At 36.7% G+C, this 19,778-nt stretch overlaps 1 protein-coding gene across 2 annotated transcripts in view; it reads left to right on the top strand.

The window, feature by feature from the left end:
* LOC136874182 (anillin) overlaps positions 1-13,417 on the top strand; it is a 138,267-nt gene extending 124,850 nt beyond the window's left edge. For both annotated transcript variants that reach the window (XM_067147775.2, XM_067147774.2), the window contains exon 12: positions 13,202-13,417. In XM_067147775.2, coding sequence (XP_067003876.2) covers positions 13,202-13,298 — 97 coding nt within the window. In that variant the 3' untranslated portion in view covers positions 13,299-13,417. The remainder of the gene's footprint in view (positions 1-13,201) is intronic.
* Positions 13,418-19,778: the final 6,361 nt, after the last annotated feature.

The following is a 19,778-nucleotide window of genomic DNA, read 5'->3' as shown; positions in this document are numbered from 1 at the left end:
GGTTTGATTTGGCTCAGTTCGGTGGTATTTGAAGATGCTCAAATATGTCAGACTCATGTTGGTATATTAACTGGCATGTAAACACTTCTGCAGGACAAAATCCCGACACCTTGGCGTCTCCAAAAACTGATAGTAGTAGGTGGAATGTAAAGCCAATAACATTATTATTGGTACAAGGATAACATGAGGAGGGGGGGGGGCTCATAAACCGTACCTAGGCAATTGGCGATGGCTTAAGATGATGAATTTCTGTATGCAAGCGAGAGCTGGGTGATCTTTGAATATTTTATTCACACGCTGGAGGTAATGCACACCAAGGTACCAAGAATGATTGCTGGTGAAAACAGATGGGGGACAATGGCATTAGGTCTTTTACAATGAGAACAGGGAGGATAAATTAGAAACAAACTTGATGGATGAAGCTGTGTGTATAAAATGTCCTTCATTGTGGGGTCATATTAAGTGAAGTGAATGAAGGATGATATGCTACGTTGAAGAATGAGAAATTTGGCTCTGGAGATATCCTTTAAGTAAGTTTTAAACCTCATACTGGTATTTGAGGAGTTCAAATTCAAACGGATATTTCCACTACTGCAGTGGTGCCAGGGCAGCTTATTGGCTCATGGAAGCATCACTGTTTGTTTTACTGCCATAAGGAACTGTCACGGTTTGAAATTTAGCTTCAGATTTCTATACACCCAAATTCTCGGAAATTGTCAGTGTATGCTACTCACAGAGACATCTATAGGGAGATTTCAAGTAGTGACTCCCCCTGTAGGTTGGGGACGCAGGCGAAGAATACGCCCGCAGTATCCCCTACCTATCATAAGGGGCAACCAAGGGATCATCGAATTAGAACCATGAGACTACTTGTAATTAGTACCACCACGCGGGAACACAATCGGTCACTTTTACTTCCTCGTAGTACCACTGTTAGGTGCACAATAAGTTTGTGATAAGTATCGACAGTGTATGAATCAGGGTAAGTTTTACAGTACCTGTGATTAGTACCACTCTATAGGTGACACCATGGGTCTGCCATGCCTATGATTAGTACCACTATGTGAGGAACATCATGGGATAGTACGAGTCTCTGTGATTTGTACACCTATGTGAGGAACACCATAGGTTTGCATTGCCTGTAAATGGTGCTGCAATATGAGAAATGCCATAGATCTGTGTTACATGTGCGCATAACATTACCTGTGAGTAGTATCATAATGTGTGGAATACCGTGAGTCTATGCTATTTTTGATTAGTACCGCAACATGACAAATACCATGGTTCTACTTTCCTAGCAATAAGTACTATTATGAGGGGCTGATGACCTGGATTTTGGACCCCTTTAGACTACAAGCATCATCTGTTCAGGATTGTGCTTTAGAAGCAGTCCCTTGATTAATAATACTATTGTCTAATGCTAGTTTCTGGGAATGTGAGGCATTATGGGTCAGATCCACTGATTGTTTTAAATTCATATCCATCCATTCATTCTTTGTGATCTTTTGAATTCTGGTCACTGGATGATTTTGGACTTTTAAATTGTCATTACATTTTGTCCCATTTTGTACCACTAGAGGCCAATGACCTAGATGTTAGGCCCCTTTAAACAAGCATCATCATCTAAAGGGAGGTTTCAAGTAGTATACTGTATACTGTTTAGAGGGATAGGAACTACAGTGACTTTCTCATTGGTTGGCTGGCAGGCATGCCCAGCTAATCTGCTTCCTATTGACTCGTCACTTCCCACTCATTGCTCCATGGCAAAGCAACAAGGACAGGACTTTATCCATGCATGACATGAGATAATAAAAATTTAAGAAAAATAATTATAAATTAAGAAAATAAGCTCATACCTTATGACAGGGGATGCTGGAAATGTTCTCCTCCTGCATCCACAGATTTCTGACATCGTCTTCGGGAACTCTGATTCACAGACATAAGTTCATCTTCAGTAATTGAGGCTATTTCTCTCTGGACATGTTCTTTCAGTTCATCCAAATCTTGCATACACTTCATTTTTTAAACTCCCCCATAAATAAGTCACAAACATTTCAATCTGGGGACCGTGATGGTCATAAATCTGTACTAAAACAAACTTTTCAAAAATTTCCTCAATTAAGTTTGTGTCATTAGCTGTACGCATGGTGGCAGTCATGTTGAAAATATCCTTTTTGACCTGATTTGAGTATATTATCCCTGTATCTTTGTGCGTTAATTGTGCCCCAAAAAAAAGATAGATCCTATAATTCTGTATCCATTCAGCGTGCACCATACTCTGATCCGTTTGTCATGTAGAGGAATTTCGTAAATGCGATGGGGGTTTTCTGTACTCCAGTGTATGTTATTCTGCATCGAAATATACCCATGTAAATGGAACCATGCTTCACCAGACAAAAATATTAAGCGTGGATCAATTATTTCACCGTGAATGTTTCATAACATCAAATTACAAAACTTGCCCGCTTATCATGATCACATGGATGCAGTTCGTTTACTACAGTTACTTTGTATGGTTTCAATTTTAACGTTTTCGTATCCCACCTTGCTGAGCTCTTTGAAATCCTGGCTTCCTGTCCAAGTTATCTCAGGGATTTTATAGGCATATTTTCTGATGTGTGCAATTTCAGTTATGTTTTCCTTGTTAAGTATACCTTTTTTTAACACTTCGTTTCTTTTTATTACAGGTCGTCCATTTCATGACCGTATCGATGAGTATAATCAAGAAGTTAATATAAAGAACCACCTAATCGATACTTTATTTTATGCCTCAGGCAAAATTGAATATATATTAACACTTACAGAACATGTTTTGACCACTTAGTGGTCATCTTCAGCTGTATAAAGAAAAAACTAAGATAAAAAAACATTAGGAAAATAAGCATAAGTGATACTCTTAGGTTATAATGAAAAAATTGTTTGCTGTGTTGACTGTTAGGTAAAAGTTCTTTGGTGACTCCTTTGTTATAAAATGGCGGTCACCTGATCAGGAATTTTTGTCTCTCGTTCTTATTTGGAAAAGATGTTTATTCTGCACTGTCCAGATGGTCTGTCTTTGAGCACGACCTAGTGCAGTAGCGATGTGACACAGTCTGACAGTTCGTGCGATACTCTGGAGAGAAGGGAAGTAGAGTTCTGTCGTCATCTAATACATCATGTGAGGGAGGAGGAAGATTAGGCTGTGCTTCTGCAATGTCGTGTTTGATTATATCACTTGTCCGTCTTGTCTGTTTCCTGTCTACCCATTCCAAGTATTTACTGATATGCTCGTATAAGATCTTTTTTTGCTCGTTGTTTTCATTAAGATTCTGTTCACCGTTTTCTAATTTATCAAGAACGTTGTGGATGTTTTCCAGGTTCATTAGATTTCCTTTATTGATCATACAGATGATTTGAAGGTTCTGTCTGATATTAGTGAATTTGTGGTTAGTCTCTTTCATATGAGTTCCCATGGCAGAGAATCTTCTGTATTTTTCTGCATTGACGTGTTCTTGATATCTAATTAAGAAGTTCCTTCCTGATTGTCCCACGTAAGTTTTTTCACACAGAGTACATGTTAGCTTATAAATGCCAGATTCCTGAAATTAGTCATCCTTAAGTTTATTAACTTTATTGTGATTAAAGAACCTATGTTTCGTGTTGTTGGTAGAGAAAGCTACTTTGGTGTTGTGCTTCTTGAATAAGTTGGTGATCTCGTAAATCTTCAGGTTATTAAAGGTTAATTTGACATATCCCTTTGCCTTTTCTGATTGCTGTTTAAGTTTAATTTGTTGTTGATATTTGCATTTAGTAATGATTTTATTGATGAATTTCAAACTAAAACAGTTATGTAGGGCTTGTTGATGAATGAAAGATAGTTCCTTCCTTCTGTCTGTTTCTGTTAGTGGTATTTCAAAGGCTCTGTTGACGAAACTATAGTAAGCAGATTTCTTTTGTGAGATGGGATGTAAAGAATCGCACTTGATTGTGGTCGGTGTAAAGATGGGTTTCCTGTATATTTTAAACTGGAAATGGTTATATTTCCAAATTGTTTGGATATCTAGAAAATTAAGTATGCCTTTCTCTTCTTCTTCAGCTGTAAATTTTTATGTTTGGGTCTAAATTATTTAAAGTATTTAGAATGCTAAGACTGTCATTGATATCCTTATTAATTACTTCAGGGTATAATTCTCATAATGCCTCCACATGTGTGCTCGGTAGAGGAAAGGGGTATTTATGCATGATGATTATGTGAAAACAGAATCTTGCAGGGAAGTCGTTAGGCAATTTGTAACAATTCCCAGGTGTACGCACTCCACATACACCCTTCTCTCCAGAGTATTGCACGAACTGTCAGACTGTCACACATCGCTACTACACTAGGTCGCGCTCAATGACAGACCATCTGGACAGCGCAGAATAAACATCTTTCTCAAATAAGAATGAGAGGCAAAAATTCCTGATCAGGTGACCGCCATTTTATAACAAAGGAGTCACCAAAGAACTTTAACCTAACAGTCAACACAGCAAAAATGTTTTTCATTATAACCTAATAGTATCACTTGTGCTTATTTTCCTAATGTTTTTTCATCTTAGTTTTTTCTTTATACAGCTGAAGATGACCACTAAGTGGTTGAAACATGTTCTGTAAGTGTTAATATATATTCAATTTGGCCTGAGGCATAAAATAAAGTATCGATTAGGTGGTTCTTTATATTAACTTCTTGACTTCGTTTCTTATCGAGTAAAGAACCAGTTCCTCGTGATTTGTTTCCGCGTTTCCACAAAAGGGTCTATGTGGAGGGCGTACAAATTGCCTAACGACTTCCCTGCAAGATTCTGTTTTCACATAATCGTCGTGCATAAATACCCTTTCCTCTACCGTGTATACATGTGGAGGCATTATGAGAATTATACCCCGAAGTAACACTTCACAACTCGAGAACAATTGGAGCGACAGATCAATACTTAATACACGTTCTAATAATTGACCTGAACTGAGATGTGCGGGCATTCCTGTGCTGTTGTTGCACTGTGTAATGGGAAGGGATGAATCAAAGGGTGGCAGGTAAGTTGGGCGCGCCTGCCGGTCAACCGGTGAGAGAAACTTGCTATAGAATAGGAATACTCATAATACGATGAACACAATGGCAGGTCATTGTGCAAAGAGGAAACAAGAGAAAGAGGGCATGACAACGAATATGAAAATGCTAGAGTATGAGGACAGCCTCCACATCTTCAAATAGACAGGAGCTGTCATTGTTAATCCCAGTTCTTCGACATCGATCTCTTTACAGCCCCCGAAGAGCTCTTTTCTGCTTTCCATCTTCATCAAGAGAGGTGGGGCATAAACACTTGCTGAGGGGCAGTCTGGACAGAGCTTCATATTGATGTGGGATATGTAGGATAATAAGAAAGGCAGATATGATTGAGAGAAGGGAACACAACAAAGATAAATACAGGTAGAGAAAATAAATGGAAAATACACTAAAAACACAAAAGGAGGAAAGGAAAACAATGGGATAATTTTTCCCAACAGGAATTTCAGTGCATAGATTCTATTAATGTCTTTAACCCTTTAAGCATCGGGTTTTCAAAACATTGATGAAGCCCACAATTTAAGGCATATTCATATATAAACCCCATTATAAATGAATGTAGAGGCATATAATACATTCTATTTTTAAAAACAGCTCTCATACATGAAAGAAGTGAAAAATCACACAATCTTCATGATTTTTTTGTATGGTATTTCACAAAATGTTGTGGTGGACACAGATGTCAGTCTTTGCACTGATATATGGTCTTTTGGTTCTCCTTTTGGACTGATTATCATTTTGAGGTAGGGAACAGTAATTAATGAAATGAAAGAACTGCAGAATTGATTTATAATGATTACAGAGCATGAGCTGAGAAAATATAGGAGTGTGGATGAATGGTTCAATAGACAGGTATTCTTATACTTCTATGGTATGTTTATGTACATGACCCTCAGCATAATTCCTAAAAATCAATGCAGTCCTTTCACAATTACATCAGCCTGTTTTTGTACTCAGACTGAGAGTAGTCCCCATATTATTTTCTACACACTGTGCACGACAAAAGTTCTTCGCTTCTCTCCAGATGGTGGTTATAATTCTTCTGTGTTACTACCACTTATTCCTTCACCCTCACTTACGATATTTTCAGGGAGGAAGTCATTGTAAACTTCATCCATATGGGAGAAATTGGAATCCTTGCTTAAATCATTTACCCATTACCATTAACAGCTATTTATATGATATACTGATTTACCTATGCCAACGACATTTATGATAAGATACAAAAGTTGAAAGCTAGAAAATCAGCTGGAATTGATAAGATTTCTGGGGATATACTAAAGACAATGGGTTGGGATATAGTACTGTACCGGGAGGTATATCTCTACGCCGCACATTTAAATCTTGCGCCAATAAAACCTCCTCTACAGGAGAAGCACTGAACTTGAAACTAGACCTACTTAAACTTTTACTCAGAAGATGTCACCACCTTAATTTTGTGATTGTGAAGTTTCCAGTACTGTATGAAATTCTACGTGTTTTGTTTACCATTTATCAAGAAGTTTGGACTTTCTGCAACAGATGTCACTACAAAAACTATGATCATGCACCCTGGTGCGAAGTGAAGGAACCTTGTTTGAAGAAATTTTGTATTCATAGGTTTGTTCTTTAATAAATTATGTTTATTCATTTTTGGGTTGGTAATATTTATCTTTCTTTTCTGCCAGTTTTGAATTCAGCCAATCCCTAATTTCTGTAATTAATTTTCAGCCTATCACAGGCTTCTTCTTCGATTTGGTGTGTAACTTTACACTAGCCAATAAAAGTAAGAGGGTGTGGCTTGATTATTCATGAAAGGTCTCAAACTTTCCCCGAGGGTTTATAAACTGCGGATTTTCACGGCTCTTAGCCACTTGATCAACATCTAAGTGTGTGTATGTGAAGCAGGAGGCGGGAGGTGCCTCTTTCATCAAGCAGCAGTTCTTCAGCAAGGTAATGGCCATTTAACATCTTTATCTCTTGCTCGCTCCGCAATTTAACTCAAGGGATAGGTCCGAAACTTTAATATGTAACCTACTTCTCTAAAATGTAAGTTTCTGCCGGCTAATGTGAAAATTTCCTATGTAATTCGGGGATTGAGAGCGATTTTCCCTCTCAGGCCCCCCTTCATATTGGTTTGAGGTGACTACGTTTTGTAACTGGTTTTCTTCTTTTCCATAATGTCTTAAATTATTCTGAAACGAGTCACCTCCACAGTCTGGGAATAGCCCCTGTTTCATTGGCCTAGTGCCTTTTAGGTTTTGGAATGCACATCTAGGAGTGCAAGTACTTGCCTCCATTCAATTTGGTGTTTCGGGCCATTTACTTAACCGGTTCTTTTTCTGCTAAGGCCCAGTAGGTTGGGTACAAGATACACCTGTTTCATTTCTGTAAGTTATGCCTTGATGGCAAGTAATTGTAAGTTTCTGATATTGCCTTGACTAAGCTTGAAAAACTGAGATGGGGGGGGATGGGTGGGTCAGCTCTTTTCTAGTGTTGTAAAAGTGCCTCTGGGAGGCTCGATATTGTAATTAGGAGCAAGTGCTCCATGTTTTAGGGGATTTCTGCCCTTTGAACAAATTAGTGTGTTGTAATGTCGAGCTAGGAGCTCAAAATTGTAAAACTAGGTGCTTATAGCCCAAGAGTGTTAAAATTCTGAAATCTTGGATCCTTCTAAGTCTTGTTTCCAGATTGTTATTTCACTCAGTGAAACGGTTATAATTTTGTTGTTTCTTCTGAAAATATAACCTTTGTTAAAATTTTTAAATTAACTTTGACCTTGTAGTTAGACCCATTCATCCCGGCACTTTCTTTCACCTCTGCGTTCCACAGATACCCTGGAACATTTTCATCAGCAGTCTTTATGTATAAGCTAGACAGGAAATTAACCCATTCTACTGTTAACTTCTCCCATTTTAATGAAATTCATGGATATGAAACTAGAGGATCATTAAGGATATATCCCTCTCACTCTAATTCAGTAAAGTACGGAGTGAAAGGCATAGAATCATCAATGTTTAGGGAATATAATGTGTTGCCTCCTGTTATAAAGAACTCTAAATCGGTTATATGTTTTAAGAAAAAACTGAAGGAATATTACTCTTTTACAGATATCTTAATATAATCTCTGTATAACTTGCTTTAATTAATACAATAATATATATATTGTCATATTTAGTATATTACAGCCATGCAATATCTGAATATACTTCTGAAAAACTATGATCCTAACATGTAAAAAAAAAAAAAAATGTACTTGTCACTTTACAGAAAAGCCATTGTATATGAAATGTAATTGTGTTGCCTTAAAAAAGTATGTACTGTATTGTCCCTATCACAAGCCAGAGGCTCATGGGACCTTTTGTCACCAATAAATAAATAAATAAATAAATAAATAAATAAACAAGTACCATAGCTGAAGTACTTATTTGGTAATTGTTTGCATGATGGAGCTACATGAAATGAATGGAGAGCTGCTATAGTAGCATCTGTGTCTGAAGGAAAGGGTGATAGACATAAAGCTGAAAATTACAGGCCAGTCAGATTGACATGCATAAGCTTTGGGAAAGCATTCTTTCTAATTATCTTAGACATGTTTGCAAAATTAATAACTGGTTTGATAGAAGGCAGTTTGGGTTTAGGAAAGGTTATTCCACTGAAGCTCAACTTGCAGGATTCCAACAAGATATAGCCGATATCTTGGATTCAGTAGGTCATATGGACTGTAACACGATTGACCTATCTAAGGCAATGATCATGGGAGACTACTGGCAGAAATGAGTGTAATTGGACTAGACAAAAGGGTGACTCAATGGTTGGGTATATTTTCTAGAAAACAGAACTCGGAGAATTAGAATAGGCAAAGCTATATTTGACCCTGTAATAATTAAGAGGGGAATTCTTCAGGGCAGTATTATTGGACCTTTGTTTTGTTTTATTTATATATATGAATAAAGAACTTGAATCAGAAAGAGTTTTTTTGCAGATGTTATTCTGTACAGAGTAATATACAAGTTACAAGATTGTGAGCAACCGCAAACTGACCTTGATAATATTGTTAGATGTACAATAGGCAATGGTTTGATGATAAATGGGGTTAAAAGTCAGGTTGTGAGTTTCATAAATAGGAAAAGTCCTCTGTTTTAATTACTGCATTGATGGGGTGAAAATTCCTTATGGGGATCATTGTAAGTACCTTGGTGTTAATATAGGGAAAGATCTTTGGGGTAATCACATAATTGGAATTGTAAATAAAGGGTACAGATCTCTGCACATGGTTATGATGGTGTTTAGGGGTTATAGTAAGGATGTAAAGGAGAGAACAAACAAGTCTCTGTTGAGACTCTAGCTAGTGTATGGTTCCAGTGTATGGGACCCCTCACCTGGATTACTTGATAAAAGCTGCTCGATTTGTTTAGGGTGATTTCTGACAAAAGAATAGTTACAAAATATTCCATTGCAAAGTTTGGGCTGGGAAGACTAAGTGGTCCAAGCTGTCATTGGAGAGGTGGTGTGGAATGACATCAGTAGACGAAGAAGTTTGAGTGGTGTCTTTAAAAGTAGGAAAGATCACAATATGAAGATAAAGTTGGAATTCAAGAGGACAAATTAGGGCAAATATTCATTTATAGGAAGGGGAGTAAGGGATTGGAATAACTTACCAAGGGAGATGTTCAATAAATTTCCAATTTCTTTGCAACCATTTAAGAAAAGGGTACGAAAACAACAGATAAGGAATCTGCCACCTTGGCGACTGCCCTAAATGCAGACCAGAAGTGACTGATTGATCATTCATCAAAATTTCAAACACTTTCTCACTATCTTGCGGATAGCGCTTCAGAACTACTATGAGCAGTCATGTTCGTTAGCTAGCACTTGATTCCCAAAAACCGTAGACATTCAGATACAAAAACTAAGTTTACAGAACTTCCCTCGAGGATAGAAACAAGCACAAGCTTCAGTAACATAGCCAATAGATGGCAGATAGCATGTTTCTTAATCATTGCTCAAATGTAGAGAAGCAAAGAGATGACTCTAAAGTTCGACGTGTAATATATTGGGTCGTAACTGCTTTGGCAATTCCCACGAGGTGCAATATATTTTTCCGTGTCCCACACTGGGTTAACTCTTTTTGAGAAAAAGGTACAGGGACATAATTCAGTGTCTCAGCTGTTGACTTCTGTGTAGGAAGGCTATGGATCATACTGGGTGGCGATTTTCATGTGGTGTCAGGTAGACCATCCAGTCTTAAACACCTGGCCAAAACCAACATGGGCAAGAGTGGCTTCAGTGATTCCCAGAAATACCTGGGATAAGGAGAAGAAAGGTTTTTGGGGAAGAGGTGATTATATTGGGGCTTCAGTTTGAATACTTCATATGTCCTGTGGAATTCTCTTATATTCCTGTTTTATTAGCTTTAATTAACACATTCATACAAGTAACATATTTGTACCAGTTACCACCAAAAGGTGATACCTCCTGTGAGTGAGGGACGCAGACGAAGAATACACCCACGTATCCCCTACTTGTTGTAAGGGGTGACCAAGGGATGATTGTGTTAGAACCATGAAACTACTTGTGATTAGTACCTTAATGCAGAAAACGCTGTAGGTCACCTTTACTTGCGAGTAGTACCACTATGTTACGTACATAACAGGTTTGTGATTAGTAGCAGCAGCAGAGAGCAGTTCACTGTGGGTTTACAATACCTGTGATTAGTACCACTATATGCAGAACACCATGAGCTTACATTGCCTGCGATTAGTACCATTATGTGAGGAGCACTACGGGATAGTTCAGGTCCCTGTGATCAGTACTACTATGTGAGGAACACCATTGGTTTGTGTTGCCTGTGAGTGGTGCCATTATGTGAGAAATACCACAGGTCTGAGTTACCTGTGCGATGTACATTACTTGTGAGAAGTACCATAATGTGTGGAACACTGAGTCTACGCTACTTTTGATTAGTATCGGAACATGAAAAATGCCATGGTTCTACTTACTAGTGATAAGTACCATTATGAGGGGCCGTTGACATGGATTTTGGACCCCTTTAGTGAACAAGAATCATTGATTCAGGATTGGGCTTCACAAGCAGTCCCTTGGTCAGTAATACTATTGTTTTAACATAGTTTCTGGGAAGGTGGGGCATTGCGGGTCAGATCCACTGATTGTTTCAAATTCACATTCATCTATTCATTCTTCATCATCATGTATTGAATTCTGGTCAGTGGATGATTTTGGTCTTTTAAATTGTCATTATTTTTCATCTCATTTCGTACCATTAGGGACCAATGACATAGATGCTAGGCCCCTTTAAACAAGCATCATCATCATCAAAAGCTGAACATATAATATGTACAGGACTAGAGATTATTGGAGATCATATCATAAATAATAATCCTGCCTATTGCTACAGCCAAAGGAAACTAGTCTAAGGTGAAAAAGGCTGCTCATAAAGCGGCATGTGTTATTCTTGAAACAGTGAAGCAAGGATGGTGGTGGAATGGCAGACATGTGGCTTCGGAATAATGACAGTTATGATATACAAGAAGATACTGTTAGGAGTTTCTCAAAGACAAAAGTCTCATAATGTTTACAAGTAAGCCGATGGAAGATGAGGTAGGCTGCAACAGTGCCAAATAGTGCTTATTATGCGGAACTTTAAGGAATTTAACACTGTAAAAGGGAACTCTGAATCTACCGACTTGCCAAACTAAACATTGCAAAATGGAAGACATCCAATGTTTCTACTCATAAATGACAAAAGGAGCAATTTGCTAGAAGATTGGATCAAAATGAGAGAAAATTGGCTCATTCATTCATTGGTGACAAAAGGTCTCGTGAGCTTATGGCTTGTGATAAGGATAGTACAGTACGTACTTTTGTTAAGGCGACACAATAATAATTACATTACAGGTAGTATAGCATTGTCAGTAAAGTGACAAGTACATTTTTGGGATAAGTAAGAGATAGTGTTTTAATGTGTTAGATCATAGTTTTTCAGAAGTATATCCAGATATAGCATGGCTATAAGATATCCATGTATTAAAGTACAGTACCTAAGTTATATAGAGGTTATATTAAGATTCCTTCAGTTTTTTCTTGAAACATTTAACCAATTTACAGTTGTTTATAACAGGAGGCAATACATTATATTCCCTTAACATTGAAGATGCTATGCCTTTCACTCTATACTTTACTGAAGTGGAGTAGAAAGGATATACTGTATACTTAATGATCCTCTAGTTTCATATTTTTGAATGTCGTTAAAATGGGAGAAGTTAACAGCAGAACGGGTTAATTTCCTGTATGTCTTATATATAAAGATTGATGATGAAAATGCAATTTGCTTGTGGAATGGCAGAATAATTGACTCTCAAGAAAAAACTTCATGTGACAGTTTATTTGTAGAGAAATAGAATGAATAATTCCTCTGCCCAGCAATCCCCGAACTCCGACTTTATTTTGCTACATCCCTGCATCTCTATTAAGAACAACATTGGCTGATGAGGAGAAGGCAGTGTTTGAAGAAGAGATGCCCTTGTCCTTTTTTCTTTTCATTTCTATCACTTCCTTATCCTGTTGTGTGCTCCTTTTAATGCTCTTATGTAGCTATAATCGTCCCCACTACGGCAAACTAGCAAAAGTGACACATAAGGGAACCTGTAGTTCTAAAATTTTGGAATAGATTTTATTTGTATAATATGTACCCTCTGACAAAGTCTCACATCTGCAGCTCATTGTGTATGGCTAACACATAAAACCAATCATTAAATATAAAACTGATTTGACATGAGTATTCACAACTTCTTTCAGCTGTCCTAATTTTTTTATAATTTGCAGATTCGTTAGTTTGATAGAGGAGGGATGAATGCCCTGATTTACACACTTGTTGGTACTTTCCATACTCTTAAATCATTCCTAACAAGGTACTGTCTAATGTAATCCCCATTCACTTTAAGTACCGGTACTGTGGATAGTTTATATGAATCTTGCAGATAACCACAATAACTCTTAAAAAAAATATCAGGTATATTCTATTTAAGGTTTTTATTGCTCAGTAATATTAGTCTATAAAATTCATCAATGATTCAGTGCTTTATGTTCTTTAGTCATTTCACTTTTGTCTCTTCAAATTTCAGACACTTTCTGGAGGCAGACAGGAAGTGGGAGATGACAGAATGGTGTTCATTCCTCAATGAAGTTCTTGCTATTTATAAAGCATGGGACGTCAAGTGATATATTACACTCCTCATGTGTTCCTTTCATTGGTCAAACTGTATGAAGTTTCTTTTCACATTAGTCACATGTTATTATTTGAATTTTAAAATGTCAAATGTCCAGAATTAGTCTTAAGTGATTTTTAATTTTAATTTTATTAAATATGTATTTGACCTGGTAATGCAATGACGAACAATGAAAGTATAAAATTCTGTTCAGTTTTTTACTAATGATGTTTAATGTGACATTAAAAGGAGCTGGTCTCTTGCTTTTAAAATAATTTTTTTGTAAGTTAATTTATTGGATAAAAAAATATTTCTTTCATTAGCTTTTAGATGAACTTCTGTTTCCTGAAGGAGTTATTGTTAATGCAATGCCAATATTACTTCTAATAGAAGAGAAATGAATTGGATTTAATCAGAGGACAAAATGATAAGGGTTAATTTTCACTATGGTATGTAGTTTACAAACTATCAGTCACAATGTAAGATTCACATTATAGACATGAGAAATCTTTTGAAGGTCTACAAATGGCAAACATGATCTCTCTGTTAATGTATTAAAGAATTAGTATTAATAAATTGATGTGATTTACTTCTCTAGTCCAAAGTACTCTCAAATACCAGATGAATTAATGCTAAGCTTTTATAATTTTACAAAAGGGGGAAAACCCCACAAACATTTTTTTGGTGAAGAATAGGATCTGTTCAAACCTCGAGAGCTCTTCCCTGCTCTGCGGATTTATTGACTACACATGTAAAACTAAAATGGGAATTGAAAATCTTACGATTGATAATAAAAATTACATCTATAATAAATAAATCTTTCACACAGAATAATATACAGTAAAACCCCACTAAACCACACTAAAGGGGCCACAGCTATTGCAGATAACACATTCTTTTAGGTAAAACATTGGAATTATTTTTAGAGTGAAAAGGAAACCTACTCCTACTGTTTAAATTCAAAATAGACTTTATCTAAATTTAAAGTACACTATTCCAAAAGATCATAAATTTTCTTTTGAATGTCCTTTTTGCAATACTTACCAGTAGCTGTGTTACACCACCGCCTGATGAGCTATAGGAGTCATTGATTTGTTCAAAAAACCATAAGGCAACCTGAAACAATGAAGAAATTACTTTTGTTCATCAATAGTATTGTAATATTGTATTTCATGTTTGATCTTCATAAGATTAAAGAAGGAGTATTAAAACTTTTTTACTTCTAATGCTTTAAATCCATTGTCAGCTGTCACTTAGTCAATACAGGTTTCACTCACATACTCTACCATGTCTGCTTCAGTACCCAGCTGGAACAGAACATTCACAACTTCACAGTCCTTTGTGTCAAGCTTAGAATAGTCAGAATGCAGCCATTCTTTGAGTTCATAAGTTTTCACACCCTGAAATTCAAGCTGAATGTGAGGCAGAGAGGTGGGGGTGTTACTGGAATGTGGGGTAGGCATAAGATAATTTTCTTTTGCTGCAAGCAATGTTGCCAGCTCGATTTTGGGCACTGGTCCCATAAATTAACTTCCTTCTGCATTGTTTCAGTTTAGCAAAAGTTGGTTAAGTGGGGTTTTGTTGTGGATATGATTTCTTTCCACTGAATTCTATATGCCTATTTAGTCGTGGATTTATTAATGTACACTCAACCACACAAAAATTGACTGACAAATATTTAATTTTATACATTCTCGAAACAAGAGGATATTCATAAATTGTGGATAGCCAGTGGCCAAAGAGATGATGCTAAAAATCCTACCACCTGTATAATACATTCACCCTATTTTAAACTAGAGGATTTTGAAAGGCTCATATTATGCGACAGCCAGTGTTTGTGCCGTTGAGTGAACATTTCATGTGAAGTTTTAAACTGTTATGTTTAATTCATTGATTTTGATGACTCCTCACTTGTAAGGAGGGGTGATAGCTATGGGGTCTCAAATTTAGCTCAAACTTTGCAAAGTCAATCTACGTAAAAATAATACACATGTTGTGGGTTTGTCCCATTGGCACTTCAAATTCAACAGCCTGCATGTCTACTGGCAATTTGGGTGCGAGTATCTTTGTAGCTCTGTTTGTCTACTTGTCAGCGTCCCTCACTTCCACGAGAGTGTCTCAGGTTCGAGAACTGGTAGCACCTCATTTTTACCTTTTCCTTCTCCCACGTTTTTTTATCTCATGTCTGTTTACTATAATTCTTCATTAACTTTTGTTGTTAAATGTACGATACAGCTTATATTTAATCTGTTAATTTTCTAGTCTGCTTGGACAAGGAGGAAAAGAGACAAATTAAAAGGAAAGGAAATAATGAGGCACTGGCATATGTCAAATCTGAGATGTCCATGTGGAAGTCAAGGATAGTGATCTGTAGATCAGTGGTTCTGTTGATCTCTCTCCAATTCTGACCCGCTGTGGGTAGTGTTATTCTCAGTTATTGACTGCTTCATTAGATCATTCATTGTTCTTCCGCATGTACTGGTAATCCGGCTAATCCACATCCACTTTTCCTCGTCACATCTGTCCCTTGGTTTCTCCCTATATGGGGCAACTTCTCCATATTGTATGATTCCCTCCTCATTACATGGCCAAAATATTTCAGTTGACAGAGCTGAACCTGCTATGGATACTCTGACCCTAATTGGCAAGTTGTTGAATTTCAAGGGCCTTTTTCTCATTGAACAGAGGCCAATAGCACCATCTTTAGGAGGTTGGTTTATCTCAAAAATAAACGTTCAAATAAAATCAGTAACCCCATAGCTGTGCTCTCTCTGTGTTGGCCTACGTGCAATTGATTTTAGATGTTGTCTTAGGTGATTGACAGAGTTGGAAATAATTGAGTAAAAGTAATTGGATTACTTTTAACAATTACTTTTTCAGTAACTTTTATTCTTAATTATTAAAAAATGTAATTTTGACTTGTAATTTACTTCTGGAAATAAAATTCTAATTGTTACATTCTATTAATCAATGTATGTAGCATCAAGAGCGTGGCAACTTTAGAGCCCCAGCACTTGAAGGGCGTCACACTAAGGGTATAATTCTAAAATTCATCGTGCACTCCTTTGTTTACTTGCAGCTTCTTGTGGTTACTTGTTGAGATTTAGATAATTGGGTACTACGTTGAGATGGAGGTAATTGCTGTTTTAAGAGGAGGTACAAATGGCCAACAATTTTCTACAGTATTAACCCTAATCAGAAGAAAGTGGAGGAGATCGGACACTTTGAAAACTGAAGGTATTGGCAAAAGAAAAAAAGGGCCACTAAGGGTGCGAAAATGAAGTCTCCCTAGGACTCAAACCTAATACTGTGAAGGTCGAGAAAGAACAAGTGTTATGAAGGGAGGTCAGATAGAAAAGATGAAACTGAAGACACTGACACAAGCAAGGCTCACCTGTTATTCTACCAGCCCCGCCACTACCCACGTGGTCGAGAATGGAGCTGGAATAAAATGCGACGGTGATGGGGTTAAGGCATTTTCATTCCCTATTTGAACACTTATTTTGAATTAGTTATCTTGAAAATAATGCAAACTTGAAAGTAGCATTCAAATTTTGCTTGGGAGCAATCCTTTGGGAAGTCTGAATATTCTTGCCTAGTGAAGATAGCCATTTATATCTCTATGCTAAAAAGCACAAAATTGAGTAATGAATTTTTCCTCGCGAACTTTGGTATCATTCCATCCCCATGTAAAAAAAAAAGCCAGAGATTCCCTGAAGACTTGCGTTCTGCTAAGTAATTGCAATCATAATTGGGATAACCAAATACCTTTGAGTACAAAGGGAACCCTGTATCAGGGATATTTCATGCCAATAACTACATATGTCTCTGAAACAATACAGATAGTTAGCAGACTTCAAGCTGCAGAAATGTTCCTGAGGTCAGTACTGCAGGAAACAAGGAGAGATGAGATCCAGAATGAAGAGATCCATCATAATACACAAGTGAAGCAGTTGCTAAGTATATATGTAAGAAAATCAAGACTCAAATGGTATGGTCATGTAAAAAGGATGGATCAAATGAGAACAGCAAGAAAATGGCTAGAAAAAGAACTGGAAGGCAAAAGATAGAGGCAGACCAAGGAAACGGTGGATCAGTCAAGTAGACAGGACCTGGAAGGAAGAGGAGTGGAATGGCACCAATTTGAGAACGAAGAAATTTACCTAAATAGATAAAGACGGAGCACACTCTTGTACTGCAACCAGGTGACTGGAAATGGTTAGAGGGTGATAATGATGAAGATGGATGACGTTTTGAAAAAGTAATTAGTAAATTTAATTGAGTGAATTTTTTTCTTAGGTAATTGTAATTGAGCCCAATTACTTTTATTTTGTACTTTTCATATCACTAGTGATGGATCAATTTTAATTCTTTTTCCTCAGTTGTTTTATTGCTAACTAATTGGCTTCAACTCAAGCAGCCTGTACTATTTAGATCTAATGACTCTCTTGTGGTATATACAAGACTAAAACTTGATTTACGTTACGTTATAATTCTAGTCTTAGCAGTTTAAAGATTTCTAATATAAACTAACATTTGAAGTTATGTTGATGGTAATTTTATGCTGCACGTTCCTGTCAGTTATCAAGAGCAGGTCTTTTGAAACAAGTTGTTGCAATTGTTTGTCCAGAGTGTGATAAGGAATATGAAATAAATAATTATTCTTTTCTAATAACTTGTGTTGGGTATTATGCATTCATTGTGTGCAGTTCCTGTACTGAGACAGGCGGGGATACTGACCACTATTCCTTTATTTACAATCCCATTTATGTGATTACCCCAATGAAGATCTTCCCTTATATTAACACCCAGATACTTACAATGATCCCCAAAAGGAACTTCCACCACATCAACGCAGTAATCAAAACTCAGAGGACTTTACCTATTTGTGAAACTCACAACCTGACTTTTAACCCCGTTTATCATCATGCCATTGCCTACTGTCCATCTCACAACATTGAGGTCATTTTGCAGTTGCTCACAGTCTTGTAACTTATTTACATTATCTGCAAAAAGCCTTACCTCTGATTCCACTCCTTTACTCAAATCATTTATATATATAAGAAAACACAAAGGTCCAATAATACAGCCTTGAGGAATTCCCCTCTTAATTATTACAGGGTCAGATAAAGCTTCACCTACTCTAATTCTCTGAGATCTATTTTCTAGAAATATAGCAACCCATACAGTCACTCTTTTGTCTAGTCCAATTGCATTCATTTTTGCCAGTAGTCTCCCATGATCCACCCTATCAAATGTGATCCCTATCCCCATGAATCCAGTCTTCTGAATGGAATACCCAAAATATATATATGCTCAAATGGACAGTTTCCTAAATCAAATTGCTTGAATAATCAATACAAAGACCCAAACTAACAATTGATTCTGTTGCTCTCATAGGAATAAGTCATCCGAATGTTTATCTTGCTGATGTTATTGGAAATAGAACAGGTCAATACAAAGCGCTTGGTTGACGGACTGAGTTTTGGTAGGAAAGTTGTCCCCGAAAGAAAGGACAGAACGACTAGCATTGGATTATGACTGCTACAAACAAAGCAGCAGTAGACCGATATACATACAGGCTACAACTTGACACTCTAACATGAATGCTGAAATGCATATTGATACAATAGTCAAATTTCAATCTGTTGAGAAGGAAACCATACTTTTCAGTCTATCGAAGACACTACTTTATGTAATTTATAGGTTTTCAGTCTGTCAAAAAACAATATTGTAAAAATATATATACACACATGATTAAAAGTGATTTGATAATTTTGAGGATGTTCTTGTCAAAACAAAATGTCATTCTTTGTTTAATAATGTGTTTTTCTTACAGGTATGTTACAGTGTTATATTTGTATTAACTAGTGTTTATGACAGACTGAAAAGCTTTTAAGTAATATAGAATTTAAATCTGGCAAGTTAATAAAATGGTCCGTATAGTGGCTTTCGGTTCAGAAGGCCCCAGGTTCAATTCCCTGGTAGGCCAAGGATTTTAAATGTGTTGTGAATTCATCTAGTTCAAGGACCAGATGTTTTGTATTATTTTCATTTATAAATAATAATAATAATAATAATAATTGTACCGGGTGGAACACCTCTATGCCACACATTTAAATCTTCCGCCTTAAAGTACTCCTCTACAGGAGAAACAGTGAACTTTAAACTGGACCTACTTCACCTTTCCTCTGAAGAAGTCACTGTGTGAATTCCAACTTGTTTTTGTTTACTATTTATCAAGAAGTTTGGACATTCTCTCATAGATGTCACTGCCAAAAAACTATGATCATGCACCTTGGTGTGAAGTGAAGGAACTTTTTTTGAGGAACTTGTTTCTTTACTAAATTTTGTTCATTCTTTTGTGGGTTGGCAATATTTAGCTTTTTCTTCCGCCAGTTTTGAAGTTATCCAATCAATAATTTCTGTAATTAATTTTCAGCCAATCCCATATTTCTTCTTCGATTTTGTGTGTAACTGTTTAATGTAGCCA

Source organism: Anabrus simplex, chromosome 5 (assembly GCF_040414725.1).
Source record: "Anabrus simplex isolate iqAnaSimp1 chromosome 5, ASM4041472v1, whole genome shotgun sequence".
Taxonomy (NCBI): Eukaryota; Metazoa; Arthropoda; class Insecta; order Orthoptera; family Tettigoniidae; genus Anabrus; species Anabrus simplex.
Note: the sequence above shows the minus strand (reverse complement) of the source record. Positions and strands in the feature narration are given on the sequence as shown.